The 22070-nt window shown below is 34.7% G+C and overlaps 1 protein-coding gene across 1 annotated transcript in view; it reads left to right on the top strand.

The window, feature by feature from the left end:
- Positions 1 to 12845, top strand: part of LOC139732314 (maltase-glucoamylase-like) — a 59766-nt gene extending 46921 nt beyond the window's left edge. Inside the window, 10 exon segments of the mRNA XM_071643184.1 lie at positions 14 to 48; positions 927 to 1043; positions 2935 to 3083; positions 5384 to 5468; positions 6414 to 6470; positions 7229 to 7365; positions 9015 to 9103; positions 10298 to 10347; positions 11159 to 11329; positions 12777 to 12845. Coding sequence (XP_071499285.1) covers positions 14 to 48; positions 927 to 1043; positions 2935 to 3083; positions 5384 to 5468; positions 6414 to 6470; positions 7229 to 7365; positions 9015 to 9103; positions 10298 to 10347; positions 11159 to 11329; positions 12777 to 12845 — 959 coding nt within the window.
- Positions 12846 to 22070: the final 9225 nt, after the last annotated feature.

Here is a 22070-nt window from a genome sequence, read left to right as displayed (position 1 = left end):
CTCTTTCTTTTAGGTACAATTGAGTTCAACCTCTTTGGAATTCCATATGTGAGTAACAGCTTTATCTTCCCGTTTAGTTTCCTGATTTCTTAATTACAACACACTTATGCAAACTGATTGAACTGTTAAGCTACATTAAAATGAATATTTATACAATGTAGCATTTTTTGGTAATGACACATTCATGTCTGACGATAATAGGTGTAATTGAAACAATGACAATCAAATAGGCGTCATAACAGGTAATAAAAATGAAAGTTGCTTTGAGATTTGTGACTATCCAGCGCACTATTTTTCTTAAAGTAAAAATTATATTAACTCCTTTTTTTATTTCATTTCACTACTCTATTCAAGTAAACGTTAATGATAATAGTAATATTCAAATGGGTATACTGTTGCTCATTTTCAATCTGCAAAAGTGGCCCAAAGACTCTTAGCTCCCGATATACTGAATCGGACCCTCGCTGTTATATTACTATCACAGCTGTATTACTATATTATACAATAACGTGATCACTTAACTTCCTCAAGCAATATGATAGGCCTACATGTTAATTTTCAATGTATTTTATTGATATGACACTAAAACATCCTATTGGAATAAAATGGAATCATGAAATCGGAGAGAAAATTAATAGTAGAATCAGTGACTGAATACAAAAGAAAAATATTCAATTCAATTCATTCTTTTTTATTTCATTTTTTTGTCAAGAACATACATCACACTACACATCACTCTTTTTTTCGTAAAAAAAGAAAAGGTGCGTGAAATTTTGTAGGATGAAAAGAATGTACAATGATTGTCATGATTGTAGCACCTTACTATAATCATACATTATTATAAAAATCAAGTGATTAGAAGTAAGTTAACAATATGCAAATATACTAATCATTGTATTTATGTATGTAACTTTCCGTGAGAAAAGGTCGGAGTGGATATCTGTGGCTTCTTCAATGACAGTCCGGAAGAACTGTGTCGAAGATGGCACCAAGTGGGGGCCTTCCAACCGTATGCCAGAAATCATAATGCCATAGGAAATCAGGTATGCTAACTCAGCTGACTACGGCTGCGTTTATCAAATTTCCCCTGTTTAAACGGCTTTCGAAAGCCCTTTCGATAGCCCTTTCGAAAACCCTTTCCATAGCCCTTTCGAAGACCCTTTCCAAAGCCCTGTACTATTAATGTGCCGCTTGTTTTCTAAGAAGGGACGGCGAAAAGCAATTACCATCATAAAGACATTTTCTTCCTTTGAGAGTGACGATTCAGGATGCAATGCCACATGAATCAATTGTCTTCCTATCTGTGAGGCAGCTCCAGTTTAGCACATACTTCAAAATATTTCTGAGTGGCGGCATGAGACTTTGGCTGCGTTTATCAACTTTCCCCTGTTTAAACGGCTTTCAAAAGCCTTTTCGATAGCCCTTTCCAAAGCCCTTTCCAAAGCCCTTTCCAAAGCCCTTTAGAAACGGCTTCCAAAATAGTAGTAGTTGCATTTATCAACTCTCTTCGCGAACACGATAACTGGCCTGTCACTGCACAGCTGCATTGCGCAATTCGACCGAGTGGAAGAGGTTATATAAGGCGTGCATTGTTCGTAACTGCAGTACAATACTACAAATAGCACAAAGCCTTTTCAAAACAGCTTTGCGTTTATCAATTTCAAAAGGTTTTTACAAACAGGTTTCTGAAAACCTGTTTAGAAAACCTCTTTGGAAAGCCACAAATTTGCGGCTTTCGAAAAGGCTTTCCGAAAGGGCTTTCAAAACAGCTCTGCGTTTATCAACTCGTAAAAATTCCTTGAAAGCTGTTTGGAAAACCTGTTTCTGCCGAGAAAAGGAGTTGATAAACGCACCCTACGACGACCCTCCCTCTCCTATTTCACTCTCTCACACACGTCTTATATGGTAATATCCACGTGAACACTTTAATTTAAAGGCATTGTTTACCATTGGGAGCAAGGATTTAAAAAAGAATGTTCGAGTTATCACATTTTATGCATGTTTGTAGGTCAGTTGTAAGCAATACTGAACATTAACTATGCTGCTTACCTTTTTACTTTGGTTATTTCTATCCCTGACCCAAATTTTTGAACTGTTTTAAAGCACTAAAACTGAGTTTGGTTTTGAAGCACTAAAGCTGAGTTTTTGTTTTATCTGCAAATAGTAAATAATACCTTTAATGTGCAAAGTCCATATTCAAGAACCCTTTGTCTGCACCCCTCTCACTATATACACACACACATACACATACACACTACATTATACAGTGTAATATGATCATGCGGTATAAACATAGGTGTGTGTGTGTGTGTTTGTGTGTGTGTAAAGTAGAGCTAACATTATGCTCTGTGTGATTTTCTCTTTTATAGCTTTATAAAAGTATGTCATTATTAGTAATCTCATAATTATGATCCCACTCAGTACTCTCATATTAATCATATGAAAGTTCAAAGAGTAGAATTATTGAATTGTAACTACTTAAAGACTGGGTTGGCCTATGGACTATACTTCACGACTTTAGGGGAACACATAATCCATTTTGTGCTTTAAGGGTCACAGAAAGAGCAGCATCTCAAACCTTGAAAAGAGGCATATTGACGCTTTGTTTGTGATGGTCGTACCAATATCATTCAAAACCTTTAATGTCCTCATAATTTCAGAGTTTGCTATATACAGTTCTTTGTTGTGAGTGTCATTGTCTCCGTTATCACCTATTCAAAATGATCAGAATAATTATGTATATGTGTGCACAGACCGCTGGTATTGATGAAACTGTCTGTGAAAGAAAAAGAAAATTCAACTCTAAACACAAAATACTCTCAGACCGACTCCTACCGAACTACAATGGCACTGCATTAAAGCAAATTTCCGTTTATAGTGACGAAATCTTTCAAACAATCTTGTTCGCTGTGTTGTCTCATCATACCTCTGCAGCCGCAACACCCGGCTTTCTACGGAAAGGACTTCGCTGAGGATATCGGCAGTGTACTTCGTATCAGATACCGCCTTCTACCTTACCTCTACACTTTGTTCTACCACGCACATACGAGTGGCTCAACAGTGATTCGTTCTCTCATGCATGAGTGCGTAAAAGGCATTTTGATACGTTCTCTTATATCATCATTATCAGCATGATTGAAGTCAGCTGGAAGTCGTCATCATAGATATCACGACTGTCGTTACTTTCACGAATATGATCATTAGTTTGCTTTAATTTGTAATTATTACAGCCGTTATTGCTGTTATCCTCATCCATATCATCATTCCTAAAATCAATATTTGAACTGTTATGATTATGCTTAGCACCAGTAAAATGTGTTTTTCAGCACTTTTGTTCTCTTTTAATTATCATCTTTTTTTTGTAATCACTATCTAAGTTATACTGAGGAAGTTGATTATTATCGTATTATCATCACCGTTATCAGAATATTCGAACTGATCTATGGCTGATGTTCTTAATGCCCTAATAAACTCAAGCGCGTTCTCAAATCATGTCCTCGATATCATCCCGCACGCACACTCACACACACACACACACACACACACACACACACACACACACACACACACGGACGAATGCTACTTACCAACACACCTATCGACACCTCAACCTGCATGTAAATCTATGTGTTTGATGGTTTCTGAATAAGTTGGTAAACTAATGTTAGCCGACACAAGAAAAGGGATAGTGTTCACAAGTTTTCTCAACGAGTAGGCATATGTACTTCGTCTCCTGCTAGAAACGACCGAGGTAAAAAATGTATACATTAGGCCAATAACCAAATTAGAAAGCCTAAAAAGAGATAAAAAACGAAGAAAGGATTTATGTCCTAGTTTCGAGACTTTGTAACAACATGAACATAGTCAATTGATAATTGTAGAGAAGTGATTTCAACATCTTCGACGTATATTAACTCCGTGTGCAGGGTTTTGATACAATGTATTCAGACACATCCTGCCGAATTCGCTGCATCGGCGTCACGACGTAACCTTTTCTACACATGTGACCTTGTGATGTATCACGTGAGACATATTTCACCTGAATGCATTTTATTAAACACTTTTTTATGTGGTAAATGATAATGATAATGAATAGCGTTTATATAGCGCTTAATGCTGATGTTTCTAAGCGCATCGATCTGGAAAAAAGAAGTATGACATTGAAATAAAATACAGCATTATATACATGAACATATTACAACAACAGCAACAACAACAACAGAATTAAAGTTGAGTAAACAGATACGTTTTCAATAATGACTTGAACTTCAACATTTTAAGCAATACGAAAATAGAGAAGGATTTTATATCAAAGAGACGGGGAAATAACAGAAAAAGCCCTATCACTTGAACTTATCAACATTTTAAGCAATACGAAAATAGAGAAGGAGTTTATATCAAAGAGACGGGGAAATAACAGAAAAAGCCCTATCAACACAGCGGGTACGGGTGCGGGGACCATGTGATAGTTGGAGAGTGAAGTGGAGGAGCGGAAAGAAATTAAGTCTTTAAGATAACATGGAGCAAGATTATTACATATCTTGTAACAATAAGGAGGATTTTGAAGGTGATACGTTGATGTATGGGGAGCCAATCCGGTAAACATAATTATTATGTATAGGAAACTATAGAATAATGTTCGATGTTAAAAGAAAAAAATGAACTGTACTTGACACTAGACAGCTAAACTTTCCGCGACAGTTGCATACTCATAAAAAGAAGAAAAAATCGCATGATTGGGAAGATTGAAGAAAATGCGAACAGGTAGTACCAGTCAAGAATGGTTGTGCATTAAAGAAACAACACAATATTATCAAGCTCAAACTGATAATACAATGAAGTCAACGTCATTTTTTTTTATTACGAAACTACGTCTATATTCGATTTAGGAAACATATATCATGTTATTTGCTACCATGTTTGTTGCCATGACAGTGTCATTCGTGCATATATTTGATATTGTATCCGACGAACTGTTCTTATCAGATGAATGAAAGTCAAATTGACAACTTTAACCGCTTTGAATCACGTTTTCTTGTTCTTCTTTGATAGAAATAAATAAACTATTGAGTTGAATTGAATTGAATTGAATTGAATTGAATTGAATTGAATTGAATTGAATTGAACTGAACAGTGTAAAGCTCATTGCTAAGACCTTTGTCGTTTTACTCTAACAATACCCCTACATCCCTCTCCCTAGAATCAAAACTGTTGTTTTTAAGATCATTATCTTTATCAGAATCATTGTCATTGTCATTATCATTATCATTATCATTATTGTAATGATGAAGATCGATGGTTATTATCATTACAATCACAATAGCCTTTAGAATCATCATTATAATCATTACTATCACTATCGTTTTCATGATTTCTTTTTCAGGTTTTCGTCTGACAGTGTTGCATGGGGAATCGACAGACAGTTTATGTGGGGATCAGCCTTACTTATCTCTCCCGTACTAGAACAGGTATCGTAGCAAGTACAGTATTGATAATGAACACCAATTTCACCCATTTCGCAAAAAACGCAGCGTCCTTAGTATACATTCTGCTATCGTTTAATATACACTTCATTCGAAATAATGATTGCATATGAAACAAAGAGTCCAAATATGGATATAAGGCATGTAAGGGGCAGGCATGTTTTGAATCACGAGAACTCTCTGTGTATTACCAAGAGCCCGGAGCCTTGATATCTATACCAAAGTGTTCCCATTGTTGAGTATTTAACACCAAAAAAAAAAAAAAAATAATCAAAAGAAATTAAAAAATGATAGATAGATAGATAGATAGATAGATAGATAGATAGATAGATAAATAAATAATTAAATACATGCAAATGAATAGATTAATAAATCTTGAAGAAGTTTCTGTTTGTTTCAATTTTAGTGTTGCAGATGTTCGGATTAAATATTAGCAATATCTCCCTAACAATTTCGATGTAATACCATTTCAAAGCACGGACGTATTTTGTTTTCATTCCATCTCGTGTTTTGAACAATGAAGCATACACGTGAAATATAATCATGTTTTGAACAATGAAGCACGTGTAATGTTTGTACATTGACATCGCAGAAACGCGTACCAGATTAGTTGTTTAGTTCACCACAAATTTTCTCTCTTCATAATGATTTTCGCTTTATTCTATATTGACTTTGGTTTTCACAATGCATTGTGTCATCGTGGCCTCCTGTAAACACTGTAACGAGTTGCTACACCTTGGTGGCTTGTAAATATGCAACTAAACAAGTTGGATGGACTTAATACAATACAAACAGGTTTACGAATCAAGCTTAAGTGCTTAGGCACATACTGTAAAAGGGTTAAAACTGATCGTATAGATAAGATAGAATAAATGTATAAACATTATCATTCTATTCGTAGATAAATTACATATTTCTTTTTTTTTTCAGGACGCCCTTTCTGTCAGAGCGTACTTCCCGCGGGCTCGTTGGTTTGATTATTACACCGTAAGTTGATCTAACAATGATTGGTACGGTATAGTTTCCCCTTTCGTGTCTGTTTTCCTTCGCTATTCTAAGAAAGTTATGAATATTACAATGGACCCAGCTACTGTTTATACATAGGTAAATATAATTTGGTTTTCATTTCCCAATAGTTTGGAGTAGCTATACTTATCTGAATATGTTTTTTTTTTCGTCTTACATAATCGTGATCTTATTTGTTTGTTTGTTTGTTTTTTGCTTAGTATTCTGCATTTTCTGTATGAGAATGTCAAACACATCAAGAATTGAATGTGCAAAGTGTTGAAAAAGAGTTGAAAGAGTTTAATAGAACTGAATTATAAGGCATTCACACAGAAACATTGCTTGTAGAGCGCGGATTCCCAGAAATTTATGTAAAATGACTCTTTCATAAAATTCACAGTATTAGAGAAAGGCAAAATTATGAAGTGGAAAATGCAGATGTCAGAAAATAATAACAACATTTATGTCCATCACATATAACTTCAAAATAGCGGCGTTACCATCCGAGTGACACTTATAGTGTATCTTACTTTTTTTAACCTTATCCTAACAAAAGCCACTGAGCTACACAGCATGTGACTGTTGAGGATGGATGGAGTAGCTATTTTGACGATACACTCTTGCTTGCAAAATCTTTGGCTATTCTCCTTTATTCTATGCATCCGTAACACGCAATGGACAACAACAATAAGGATAATAAGAAAGAAATATTTTCTTGTTTGAATAAATTCTTGTTACAGGGAACTGAGGTCCCAGAAACCAGTGTTGAATTGGGCAGTGGTGTCGATTTAGACGCTCCCCTCGATCACATCAATTTGCATGTCAGAGGTGGCAATATCATTCCAACGCAAAAACCAGCGAACTGTACCATGAACAGGTATAAGACTATAAGGAAGGGGTGTAAGCAAACATGCGAAGTGAATAAACTAATATGTGTGTTTTTTTATCGAAATCGTGTGAGAACACTTATTCCAACACTTTCCTATACAAACACATGATTACGCTCTATGTTTGGAAACATCTCACATTTTCTATGTCAGTGCATTTGAAATAGATATAATAATATCTAATTATAATGGCTGTACAGTTTGTTGAACGCCCCCCCCCCCCCACACACACACACATAAAACAAAATGCATGTATTACTTTTTTTTTTGCGCATTTGTGTTTTACTTGCTGTAACTACGTACAATCAAACCTGCCTCAGCGACAACCTGTGTATAACGTCTTTATGTCCATCCAGAAGGTGATTTTGCGTACGTGTTATCTTTCTTTTACTTACATTAATAATAGGAAGGATTGTATACATTATTGATTTATAATCATTAATTATTAATACTTTGATGAACATGATAGAATATTGTAATAGCAACATTTGCATTAAAACATCTTAGGAGAAAGAAAATAGATGTTTTGAACAAATTTATAACTTTATTCAATGATTTTATAGATATTGTTTAAGACATGTTTGTTGTGTTTAGTTCGACTGAAAATGATATCATATCGACATTGCGTAAGTTGTGAGCTTCTCCTTATGTAGAAATGGATGTCAATTCAAATCCCGCGATATTAGTTTAATCAATCAAATGAAATGATCCATTCATTCATTTATTTCCAATTAAACAACATAACATTTACAAAATTCAAAACACAATAGTATTGCCTTGCTACAATTCATACATTTTGAATGGAGGGATCATACAAAACTCACAGGAGGCTTGTTAGAAAAGATCCCCTGTAAACAATATTTTTTTTTACATTTCAACTGAGCAATAATCACACCAATTCAAATGATAAAACTAATGTCGAAGGTACAATTCAAAGAGACTAAGAGAGGCTTAGATGGAAAGAATGCATACTTATACTAAAAGTTTGAGGTACATTTCATCATTTTCTTATAAAGCATTTTGAATTGACTTAAAGTCTTATTACTCTTGATTGATTGGAGAAGGGTATTCCAAAGAGTAGGGCAATTATAAAATATAAATATTGAGCCTTGTGTTTTCATTATGATGGAACAATCAGAATGAATTGATTGTGAAATATGTCAGGAAGAATATTGTTACAAAATTTAAACATAAAGCTTGAACTTTCAAAAGGAATAAATTCTTGAACAGGAAAATTTGGTTTAATTTCCTTTATAATTTTTAACGTCAACATAATCATAATAATATTACTGAATTAAGAAAAGAAAAATGTTATCTTAACTATATTTTTCTCCCACATAGCTAAAATCCCTTTGAAAGAGTTTGTACATTAATATATGGATATTCATCATTCCCAAAGCATGTCAATGAGGTATTTAACATTACCTTATATCATCTTAATTATTGATGTTGTTTTTGTTTTCCATCCAGATAAAGAAAAAGTTTACTTAAATGTGTAACTGGTTGTAGTTTTACGTTGTTCAAATGCACAAATCAAAAGGATCTTCTATATAAATTTTCATCAGGCCTGGGTACACTGCCTGATGATTTCCTCATTACTTCTTTTTCTTCTTCTTCATCTTCTGCTTCCTCCTGAAAGTCGGAAAAATCCATTCGGACTGATAATTTCTCTTGACGAGTTCATGGAGGCATCAGGAGAGCTCTTTTGGGATGATGGAGTGTCCATTGGTAGGCAACGTATTGATTCGTTAATCATAATCATAATTATAATTATGATCATGATCTTGATCTTGATCTTGATCTTGATCATGATCGTGATCGTAATCGTAATCGTAACCAGAATCAGAGTCAGAATCAGATCTAATTATCCAGGGTAGCCTCTTCAGTGTTGCATACTGCTCTAACAGAAGGCGCTGTCATTATTATCATTCTAGCATTGCCAGGCACACATACACGTGGGTCGAGGAGGACATGGTGGGTAAAACCATATCGTCCACTGACGTAAGCACTTGGCGGTAATCAAACTCCGATTGGTAGTCAGGAGTCGTATCCACTATGAGACAGCGCCTTATGCATGGTAGAAGCAGAATGTGGGGCAGACGCTGCCCATGATGAGGAACTTCTCTACATTTCTAAGTTCAATCTCTGTTTCAGAATATGGGTATAGCCAGACAATGGCAATGACGTCATGAGCTTACGTATCTATCCTCTTATATATGTGTATATATATATATATATATATATATATATATATATATATATATTATTGTTTTTTAAGAGGGTCCTGCTATTCTTCACTTCCCAACATGGCTGGTAACCCAACCCATTTCACACTCCTGGGGTCCGTTTCAGGAAAGTCTAAATGAGAGACTTTTCGCTCATAAGACACACTTATTGAGAGGCTTCGTGAAATGGATTTGAATTATATCTGAAAGTGTTTCATGGCCTCATATGAGCTACTTTGGCCATTCTGAGATTTATGTAAATACTTTTATCTATTGTGATGACTTCATGAACGGAATCCTGGAGCATAAGGGATCTAATGTTTCATGACGCTAAACGCGCTGGTTGGATAGAACCCAGAATCTCAGTTCTAAGAGCCCCGGGATTATCCACTGTGTCACAAGGCAACCACTATCACCGACATTGCTGCTGCACGTGATTGTGTGATTTACACGTCTAGAGCTGCGATGATTTGACAGGCAGTAGAATGATGAACAGGGAGCAGATATTAAGTTAATAAAGTGTTAGCAAATGATCATCATCGCAATGAGTCGTTGAAGTATAACTTGTCTAGTACCAACAACATAAAATATTTCTTAACTACCATGATAACATTATCGCCGAGATAAGTCACAAATATATTTTTAAGCGAGGTTAGCGAATTTGCATTCTTTCCTTGCTTCTTTCTGTCCTTCTCAGGTTCCATCGAAAACGGAGATTACTTCATGTTTTCCTACACATTCTCAGAGGTATGTATCACTTGACAGATATAATAATGATAACAGTGGCGAAAGTATTCATCACAATGATAACTTGAATGCTGTTCTTTTTTTTTCTTACAACAGTCGTCATTGTACGTGCAATTGTAGGATATCACTATACCATAGTCTAATTGTATGTCATAATTATTATGATAAAGATAAGACTTCGATAATTATTTTCATTTCACTTTTTAAATCCTGTTTAGTCATTGGTCTTCAGAGGTTCATGAGACAATGTGACAATGTCTACCGACATAATTGATTTCATACGATTAATGTTGAGAACAAAATATCAATAGAGAAAAGATGTTATGTATACCAAAAATGTTGCAGCTCATATATATATGTATATGTATATGTATATGTATATATATATATATATATATGTATATACATTATATATATATATATATATATATATGTATATACATTATATATATATATATATATATATATATATATTTATTTATTTATTTATTCATTTATTTATTTATCTATTCATGTATCTATTTATTTATTATGGAATATGTAAGTAATCGTAATATATATATTTCCGTTATTATTTCAATTTTATTCAATATCAGGCTCTTTTTCACGATGAAATTAGATAGAGCAAGAATAAGCAGAAAGTGTTCTTCTCGCTTGTACTGCTGAATCACATCCACACACACACACACACACATATATATATATATATATATATATATATATATATAATGTGTGTATGTTTGTGTGCGTTTCTGTTTTCATTATAGGCACTTCAACCGTTACCGTTAATGATTTTGTGCTTCTTTTGCAGGGCTTACTTTCAGCCACCATGACGCAGAGACCAACGAGTACTGCGAACCTGATGGACGATCTTGTCATGGATACCATTAATATATTCGGACTGCTTCAGCCCCCAACTCAAGTCACTCTGAATGGCAGCCCTATTGGCTCGGACTCATTCGAGTTTCAAGAAGACTCACTGGTAGGTTAACGTAAGGGTCATTCTCATCGGGATAGAAATGAAAAGCTTATAAAAAAAATATGGCGAAGTTCTCGTAGCTCATGAAGCGATTTTTTTGGTTTTTCTTTGCAAAACAAAACAAATTAGAAATAAATAGGGAAATAATACAACCCACATAATACACCACACATAACTCTTTACTTAAACTAAACATTTTGAGATAGACACGTCTTTCATGTCTTAAATGATTACATCGAGAATAGGAATCTATGTAATCGTTTCTTCTTCTTCTTTTTTCTTTTTTTTCCTTTCTTTGCAAGAACATCAAATGTTATCATATCAATGATGCACCATTTTATTATCTTAAACGTTAACATTTTTCGCCCCCGTCACAAATTCAAACCCAATAAACTGAACTTGCATTACTGCAATGTATGAAAAAAAAAATTTTGGACGCTTTTTATAGCCTTTATTCAGACAAATCAAATGAAATTGTTAGATTGTAATGACACAAAATATAACTATAATACAATGTTTAACGGAAAACAAAAGGTTGTGTGCAAAGTAGCATAGATGAAACATACATAAATTGTACACATTTGACATGATTCATGAATGTACAATAAACACCTCATACAGAAATGGAATATACATAATTCTAAGACACTCAGCCTTCCTACTCGAGGAAAGGAGTCACCAGTCTGAATAAAGATTTTATCTAAAACAAATACAAAAAACTTGGGAGGTGATGGACTTTCAAAATCTTTAAGATGTATCCTATTCACCAGTTATGAACATCATAATGACTGATATCTCGCAGGGTCTTATGTAACTGGAGATTCATAACCAAATAGTATTTGATTAAGTTTTAATGATATGAGGATTAGAGAAAATAAACAAGTGGAGCGGGCAAAGCTGAAAACACAGGAGATTCGAATCATTCTAGATAGATTCACTGAGGTAAATACAAAAAATGTATATCTTAACAAGATGCAATAGTTAAACCCGGTATTTCATGAAGTATAGTTTTCAAATTTCGCGTTGTGTAATGTCAATTTATCCTTTAATGTTCCTTTTTCGTATTCAAACTGTTTTGAGGTGGTAATTGCCCTACATATTTCTTCACAGGTTGGAGCTCTTCCAATTTTACGATTAGTATAAATCATATGCTTAATAAAAATTAATACACGATTCAACAAGGCAATAAGTTTGATATTTTCCCTGAATCCAAGCAAAACATCCAGCCAATTTATATCAATAAACTGAGGAAAAACATCACCCTCGGGAAGATGTGATATAGCGCCATCTCGTGGCCAGGTAAAGACAATCCCTTTCATGATGACTCGGCCATTTCGATCGTTGATCGGTGCTGTTTACTTATCCACTTATGTCTAACTCACATTATCTGTTATAGCATAATAAACTGTTGTGACTTTTAACATACATTTCTTTTTCCTCCCTAACTCAGGCTCTTGTAGTGACGTCACTATGGCAGCCGATGAACGAGGTGTTTACTCTGTCTTTGATCATGGAATGAACACTTCCGTTTTGGTGACACAATAGTGGTAGTGGTCTAAAACATTATAAGAAAGCAATAAACAGAAACCAACGTAAAGCCAGCAATGTACTGTTTCCAAAATCACTGCGAGTGTTCGACCACAACGCCATTTTCCAAGTTCTACACGTCACTCTCGTTTATTACTCTTATCAATGGATTTATGGTATTACAAGCTACGTGCACTACTTTTATTAAGTGTCGTTTAAACTACTCATGAAAACGTTGTTTACCGTGGAATTCATTACTCATGTTAATGTTCTATCCGTAAGGGATCAAACACTTACTTCAGCTTCAGGTAGAAATTGAATAGATTGAAACTTGAAGGATGTTTTTATGATATTGTTATTCTAAATCTTCCATTACTTAAAAAAGATTCAGATATTTAGTTTATGATGTCACCGTAAATGATATGGTTTTGTTGTAGTTTTGTGATAAAGTATGATCGTGTTCAACACTTAACGTCCGCCATAAAACTAGAAGAATTTGTCTTTTGGGTGGAACATAGTCGACCATCTAAGCTGTCGAGTAGAAGCAAATGATTTATTTCGGAACAAATAGACCCTATCTATTTTTGTTTGTTTTTTGATAGCCTCAGATGTTGGGTACAGTCCCTTCTGACGTAATCTGACTTGTAAAATATGTCGCTGTAATTCGCCGGATTGCCACAAACTGAGAAGATTCAAATGACTATTGGGTTGAATTTCATTCTCTGAAAGGTGATTTTGGTTCTGTGTGAGGGGCTTTGGAGGACAGAGACTCTCATAGCATTGATTTACTTATCTGGGTGCCCTCTAACTATCTGTGACTGTATAACATAGTAACAATCTCTTCGATATGACATACTCAATTGCATGGGAAGCAGTGACTCTCCTGTCACCTGAGGCCACAGATATGGCACCCTCATGGGCGAAAGCGTTTACAATTTTCATATTCATACCATATAGAATTTTGATCATAGTTATCTGCACGGGATATAAGATAAAGAATAATGATTTGTTAAAGCAAATGATGGTAACCATCGTGATTAATAACAATGGCAATTATCCATGATGATTTTGCGCTTCCCATAAACGTAACACTGTTAGATATACTGTTACATGTGTATAAAGATACATTATATTGTACTAGTTATTGATACAAGTTAACTATCACTCAACTACTCAACTCTTTTTTATTTTCAAATGTGACAAGAGATAGAAGAAATTTGAACGTGAAATTGTGAAAAAGAAAAGAAGTACTCATGAGACTAGTAAATTTTGACCCTTTTTCTCAATTGTCTCTCTGGAATTTATCTGCACGCTGCATTATTTTTTGTTGTTGTTGATTGTTGAAATTCAGAGGAAAGAGATACACGATGTTGTGATTACATCATTGTAGTACATTCGCTAGTATAACAATTGTGAATATTTGACATTATAAAGGTTTGTAAATGTGATGTCTTGACTAAATAAAATCGCCTCGAAAATGGAAAAAAACCTGTTATTTCATCTTGTGAGATTATACAGAGCGTCATAGGACACATACGATGTATTTTAGGAAAGAGTATAAAATACATGGTCATATCAATCCAAGTTTAAAGCGAATGCAATATCAACCGTACACTTCAACACACCAGGGGGGGGGGGGGGGGGCATTTCATGAAGCATTTAGGTCGGACATTTTTCTGACAAACTGTTACAAGCTACTGAAATCCTTGCATCAGATTGGCTGATAGCAAATTTGTCCGACAAGTTTGTCGGACAAAATGCTTCATGAAATGCCCCCCCAGGACATTAGTTGTCAGTGCATGAAGGGTTTGGTCTTTACTCCTTTACATTAATTCCTGCAGAGACAAGAACTGGAGAATGATCCAAAAACAAAGTAAAAACGAAGCGATCCATCTTTTATTACGATCGCTTTGTTTTTGATATCTCAGCCATTTCAAAGCCAATTTTCATCAAATAAACTTGGAATTCCTGTTAAAAGTATATGCTCCTCCATATTTCATAAGATATTTCTCTTCATCCTAAAAAGTTATCATAAACGATTGGAAACAAAAACCGTACCATCCCATTAAATTATAGGCCTACCTATTTTCATTCATTAAGCTCCCTTGTGTGTGTGGGGGGGGGGGGGTTTAGGGGGTTATGGTCTGGCGAGTGTCAGCACAAAGCGAAAAAATGTCATTTGCTTATTTGTTTCTAGTAAATCATTATAAAACATGAAATATTAAAAAAAAAACATTTCGAGCAAAGTGATGGCATTCATTTTTTAAAAAGGAATGCATCATCATTATCCTATCTAGCCACTACATTTATCATGGCACTGTTTCCTATCTTTCTTTTTATTTCGTCCTTAAGTTTCCTTCACCATCATTGCCATGGCGAAATGATATAGATCCCATTAGGAACTATACACTTTTCGAATATGAAATCAAACACTATTGTGTTGGGATTGGTGTACTCATAATTAGTGTATAGGGTCATATGAAGAATCCTTAAGGAGAATTCTGGGAAGATACCATTACGAGCAATTTGATTCTTCAGCTACACTCCAGCTCCAACGATAGACGTCCTCGCGTACAAGTTGTATTATCTTGTTCCCAATCCTACTTTGTGAGGTGACGATTTGATGTAATGATTTGCAGTATACTATCTGTTTTCTTATAACTTTGTAAGAAAAAGCAATGAATGATAGATTTCTACAAAGCGTGAGTGTTGAATAGATAGCAGCAAAACAAGCCATAGGGGGTGATACGTGTAGATTTACGTGTGCGTGTGCTTGTGTTGTGAAGTGAGTCATTCCGTAGAGTTTTGCATGGAACTCAAATCTATTTTCTTTTTCATTAACTGATATTTGTATCTAGTATGAGGTAGAGGAGTGTACCGCTAACCAAATGACCCGGATATTGGCAAGTTTGAGTAATCGTGCCAATATCGCCGGACTTTAAACTCACCCTCAAACTAGTTTGTGTTTCCGCCTCAGCATTAAGGGATAGGTAAATATTAGCTGACAAACATTTTAACTGTATTCACATAAACAGACAAATCAAATTTGAGAGACTGGGCGTATTCTCAAAGAGCAAAGACCAATTACTCCACATTGTGTAACTATCGCAATGTGAGATAAAAAAAAAAGATTTATTGAAATTCTTTCCTGATATTTTCATTTCCTGAACATGCTGAAGGTTAACTATCCTTTATTTACACAATTTTTATCGGTACTCTGGTAGGATAGGATAATTTTAAGAGGAAACCAGGTCGAAGGATACCCCGTGTACAACTTTTCGAACTCACATGATAACAGCCTGTATAATCTTGAACAAAGGGCATTATATATATATATATATATATATATATATATATATATATATATACATCTATGTTATGTATAAACATACCTGTGCGAATCTGTTAAATTCGAATAAACGTGGCGGTAATCGTATAATCATACGACACATCTAATAGAGATATGGAATCAGTCACGAGTAATAAGGATTCCTTTTATAACTTGCTGAAATTCTTTGTTCTCTAACATTCCAAAGTTTTATGTCAGCATTAAAGATAATGAATATGGTATCAATGAAAGGAAATATACATTACATAGTAAAACTATTATTCTGATGACGTAAAGAAACAATACAATATTCAATGTAAACAGGATAGATCAATGATAAGGATATTGAAATATGTCGTAAGAATGTCGTAAGAACATCATCTAAACTGATATAAAATGACATAGTGCATTCAAATAAGAATAAAAAACCTATATTCTTATTTTTGGTTTGTCTGTTTTAATTTTTGTTTGTTTGTTTGTCTTGTAGATGAGATCATTGTTATCATTGTATTCTGCTTTTTCTTTCGGTAGCATTCTGACGTTGGAATCTACAAAGTTGTAGTTACTCTCTGTAAATGTCAAACTCTGGGGGAAAAAAGGTAATAATAAATAGCTACGCTATCTTATGTAGTACAGGAAAACTGTAGCATTAATACTGTGAATTACTGGCAAAATTAATACACTTCCCCAATCGATTTTTCTTCTTCCCTAATTTGCTGGAAACATTGTTGCAAACAGACACTCTTGGTATACTTGTCACATACACATTGCTAAATTTAACGCTGATATCGTATTAGTTTCCTCAAGTTGTAAAACTGCAAAGAAATTTCCAAGATCATAGCATTAATGCCTTAACTTCAAAAGGATAAAAATAGCTAAATGACTGACATTTCAAACTTTTGCAATGCGTGATTTCCTGTTGTGTTTTGTTGTTATTATTTTTAGGAGGGAAATTGACTTGTATTAAATTCATTTGAGAGTGGGAATTATTTATCTCTTTTCTGTATAGGCTACCCGTCAAACATGGCGTTGTGTGTTATCATAGCATATTTTGCTGGTCTAGCGCCCTCTTTGCATCAACTGTGACCCTGCACCACAAAACAAACAAAAAGTCGCCAGACATGGATTTTTAGATAAGAGCATATTATGAAAGAACAGACTTCAAGCCTTAAAATGATGTATAACTCAAATCAAATGGACTCTCTTAACTTATCTTAATATTGGAAAGAAAGCACACATTCCTCAAAAGTGTGAACGGAGAAAAGAGGCTCTGAAGCACAGGATCTATTCAAGCGTTTAATATTCACCAAGCCGTCCTACCTGTGCAATGAATGGGACAAAAAACAGGTTTGAAACCACCGGTTTAACAACAATGAAGGGATTATCAAATTAAGCTGAAATTAGGCATGTTCTATTAACACATTCTGTCCATAATACACGCCAAATTTCAAAGCAGTAGTATTATTCTATCTAAAGTTATTAGAGTTGAAAGTGAAGAGTGTGCCCAGGGTTTTTTAAGAAATGAAATGGAGACTCTAAAGACACACCTAATCACACTATTCTTTAAAAAAGTGTTCAAGATTAACTGCTAAAGAACACACTTTCCTGTTCATTTTATTATCCCAAACTTTAGTATAATGTAGAAGAAGACTTGCTCTTTCAGAAAATATATAAAAGTCAAGATGGACCAAATTGACCCTTTTCACCTGTTTTTAGTCCTCACACAAATTCAGTGCGTGCGACTTTTTGTTCGTTTTGTGGTGCACGGTCACTTGTAATCTAGCATCGTCATAGTCAGCAAACGGTATCAACCAGGCACATGATGACATACGCTATAGAAGAGGAGGAAGAAGAAAGTGATTGCCATTTTGTTTAAACCTTCTTATCTTATCGTTTTAGGTGCATATTTTGGTATAGTGCATTTGTTATTTCAGGAAGAGAAGTATCCCAGGTTAACATTTCACCTTTTGCCTTTAGATCTGTGTCTTATATTATAGAGGAAAGCAGCACATACATTAAATTTCCATCAAATTTTCCATTAGAGTACTTCCACTTTGTTTACACTGCGACGTTTAAGCAGTTCATTTCATTATATAGCTCATCTAGAATTTCAATAATTTCGTTTAAGGCATATTTTAGGACTTTTTTTACTTTGTTCATTAAACCGAAGAAATGGAGCACAAGAATAAAGAAATAGGCGTTTAGATTCATTCCTCTCCTTCATGAGAATTTCGTAGACACGAAGTAGGCTACTTGTCAATATCAATGTTATAGATATACTAGGGGGTTCTGTGGTGTGGTTAATTCCCGTGGAATTCCTTCTCTTCTTCTTAGTTTAACTATGTAAACTCTTGTCAATCCTAGGAATTAGACTGTTCAACTGCTGTCTGAATTCCTGTGATTTTTTTATTATTATTATTATCATTTTTTTTTTGCATCGACATCAAACGTCACATAAGTATAATGCCTCCCTAAGTCGTTCATTGTCTGCCATCACAAATTGAATCCCAGCTCTCCAAAATGACAAATGATTAAGAAGGTCCTCGATATAACTCGTGGAATTTCAAGACTGCGTCACTTCAAAACTAAAGGATAGCTCATCTGAGTGATATAAAACCCTTCTTGAAGTGAATTGCTGCCAAGAGTGAAGTATGGAGAGCCTAATCAATGAGAAACAGAAACGGGTTATTTGAATCATTAGAGGTATGCTACTCCGTGCATGTAATACTTCTAGGATTTCGTGCACTGTCGTTAATTAGAAGAAAAACTACTCCCACCCTCCCGAACTTCACAAGCTAAGTCCAAATTGTTACAGTCTTTTAAGGCCCATAGGGAACGGGTTTTAGGTTAATGAATGATCTTTAAGTTGATATGATTAATAGTGGCCTTCAAGGGTTGGGGAGACTTGATAATATTCAAGGCAAATGCATACATTTATGTATTGACTTTACAAGTTCAATTTCAAAATCTTTTATCATCCTATACACTTGGAAAAGATAATTATTCACAAACTTATACAAAAGGAATGGATAGTGAAGAAGACCATTAAGAGATCAAGGATACCCATTACCCTTGATTAATATCTCACGCGGAGTACTCAATAACCTTTAGTCTCTCTGTAAACGTGCACCTTGAAAATGAAGCCATGTGACGATATTGTATCACGTATATCATTGATATATCAGCTCATCATGCAGTTTACATTTTCAGCTCTTGTTTGGACGACCAAAAGTCAGGTGACATACAATTTACATTAGATCTAGCTTGAAGAATGTTGACGTGTTGCACTTCTATCATGAAGTTATTGTCATTCGGGGATCGTAACCCTCTTGTCACCTGAATCAATGATAAGTTGATAAATTTGATTCCCAGAGGGACAGATATCATTCAATAAAACAATGTGATCTGAGCGATATGATGAAGGGGTTACCCCCACGATTACTCAAACAATGATTACAAAGAAATGTGAACACAAAAGATGGTTTCAATAAGCAACCATGTTGGTGTTTATCTTTAGATAATAATAAATGATAATCTGATAATATTTTATTTGACCGGCATCACAAAACCAACAAAAAGTCGCCCTACATTAATTATTAGTTCAGGGCAGATTCTGAAAGAACAGACTTTAAGCTTTAAAATGATGTATAACTCAATTGAAAATCAATGGACTCTCCTACCCTTTGGAAAGGAAGCACAGACTGTGGAAAGTATGAACTGAGAAAAAAAAAAGGCTCTGACGTACAGGGTTTATATATCTCTTTATGTATCTCTTTATTGTGCCCTTTGCACAATTACCCCCCACTCAGTGAGTGGCAAGATTTTCTTTATGTATCTCTTTACCTGGGGCCATCTTCCTCGTCAAGCTTAGCTTATGATGATGGTCCTCTGCATTTCATTTTTATCATTTCCTAGTGCTTCCGTTCATATATGATATTCGTTCTTGAAAAAAAGAAAATGTATGTAAGATCCAAACGTTACGAATATTAGCTGTGTAAATGATTATGTAAGTATTTTGTTGATTTGTTGATTTGTATTGATTTTGAAATGCAGAAATAAAAACTGAACTGAACTGAACTGAACTGAATAATGATTCAAGCGCTTACTCTTTACCGAGACGTGCTAGCTGTGCGATGAATGGGACAAAACAGAATGTAAACCACCGTAGCAACAACAATAAAGGGGTAATCAGATTAAGCTGAAACTACAAACAAGGGGTTGTAGAAAAACTGTTGAAAACACATTTTCCCATTCATTCTGCGATCCCACACTTAAGCATAAGGTAGAAGTAGATTACAGAAAAAATGAAAAACTCAAGATTGACAATAGTTGACCCATTTCATCATTTTTCAGACCTCACATAATGTCAAGGGGTGCGACTTTTTGTTTGTTTTGTGATGCATGGTCACCTACTTTCGAATCCCATTTGGTATCACCTTCTTTTTGAAATGAAACAAATACAAACAATGATATCTTCTAGATGCACACACATACACACCAAAGGGCACATACACACACACATACACACATACACACACACACACACACACACACACACACACACACACACACACACACACACGCACACCACTTATATTATACATATTGGTATATTTATACTTACATAATTATACAATCATTGTTTATGAACAGACGCAACCTTGAGCGTATGTCTACGTTTAGTAATGTCAATATCACACTGTGGTCGCTGATGAAAAAATACAAAGAATTCATGGAAATGTTATCCTTTAAAAACACTGATGGCATGGATCGAGAAGATATTCATGTAAATCTAGAATCACGTAACAGACAGAGTGATACGAAACAGGCTGCGGTCTTCTTCAAAGACTTTATAGGGTTATAGGGTTAGGCTTGTGATAGGGTTTTAGATTTAGTTTGATGTGAGGATTGGATAGGATTAGGATTAGGATTAGGGTTATGTTTGTGGGTAGGTTTTATGTTTGGCTTCTCGTACAGATATTTCATGGAAGCAATATTTGTCGCAGGAGCAAATATCATAGAACCAACAGACAGACTAATAAAAAAGTGATAAGTGAAATTAAGGCAGGTAGTTTCCTTGGCCAATTCATTAAAGTGCGATTGCATCTTTTCACCGCCGCTGACGCCTGCTAAACTTGCCGAATATCAATTTTCTGATGATTATGTATATCAACATTTGGGGACTCTCTACTTTTGAAGGACATCTCATACGTCTCATAAAACATCTGCAAATGTCTCAACATTTGTGTACATAGGAAAGACAGAGTTAATGATATCATCTTCAATTGCATTAATATGCACTGTTTTTTATTATCAGAATTAATGCTATAACTTTACGGGCTAAGGTACTGGCCTATCATTATTGCTAGAAACAGGCTACGAGTTAGAAGAAAACAGAAAGCCCTAGAGAATGACCATTATTATGAAGAGTACTATAAGATTCAAAGACCAGACTGGCAAAAAAAAAAAAAAAAAAATCGAGAAGTTTTTCCAGTGTGACCGCATGATATTGCTCTAGCCTAGGAAAGAATAAATTAATGAACTATCGACATAATCTATTTACATATAAATTCATTACTTTTTGTGCTGAAGGCATTTGGGATTTATGAATTGATGACATCGGTACCTCATAATGATTTTTGTGGAAAGATGTAAGATGTACCATTCTACTCTTCTGATTTCACTCTACTATCAATTTGGACACGGTAACTAGAATAACTATATTGCAATTCATTGGTTCGGGGTGTGGTGGGAACTTCTCAAGAGCGCCATCTACAGCAACTATGAAGACATCTTTTTTTTTTTTTTAAAGCTTGGTTTACTTCCCCTATTATTTCTTATTTCTTGCTCCACTCCCTCGTTTCTCTCTCCCTCTCTCATTCCTCGTTT

The sequence above is a fragment of the Diadema antillarum genome, unplaced genomic scaffold, assembly GCF_040938485.1.
Source record: "Diadema antillarum isolate AM-2024a unplaced genomic scaffold, OU_Dant_1.0 seq00000413_RagTag, whole genome shotgun sequence".
Classification (NCBI taxonomy): Eukaryota; Metazoa; Echinodermata; class Echinoidea; order Diadematoida; family Diadematidae; genus Diadema; species Diadema antillarum.
Note: the sequence above shows the minus strand (reverse complement) of the source record. Positions and strands in the feature narration are given on the sequence as shown.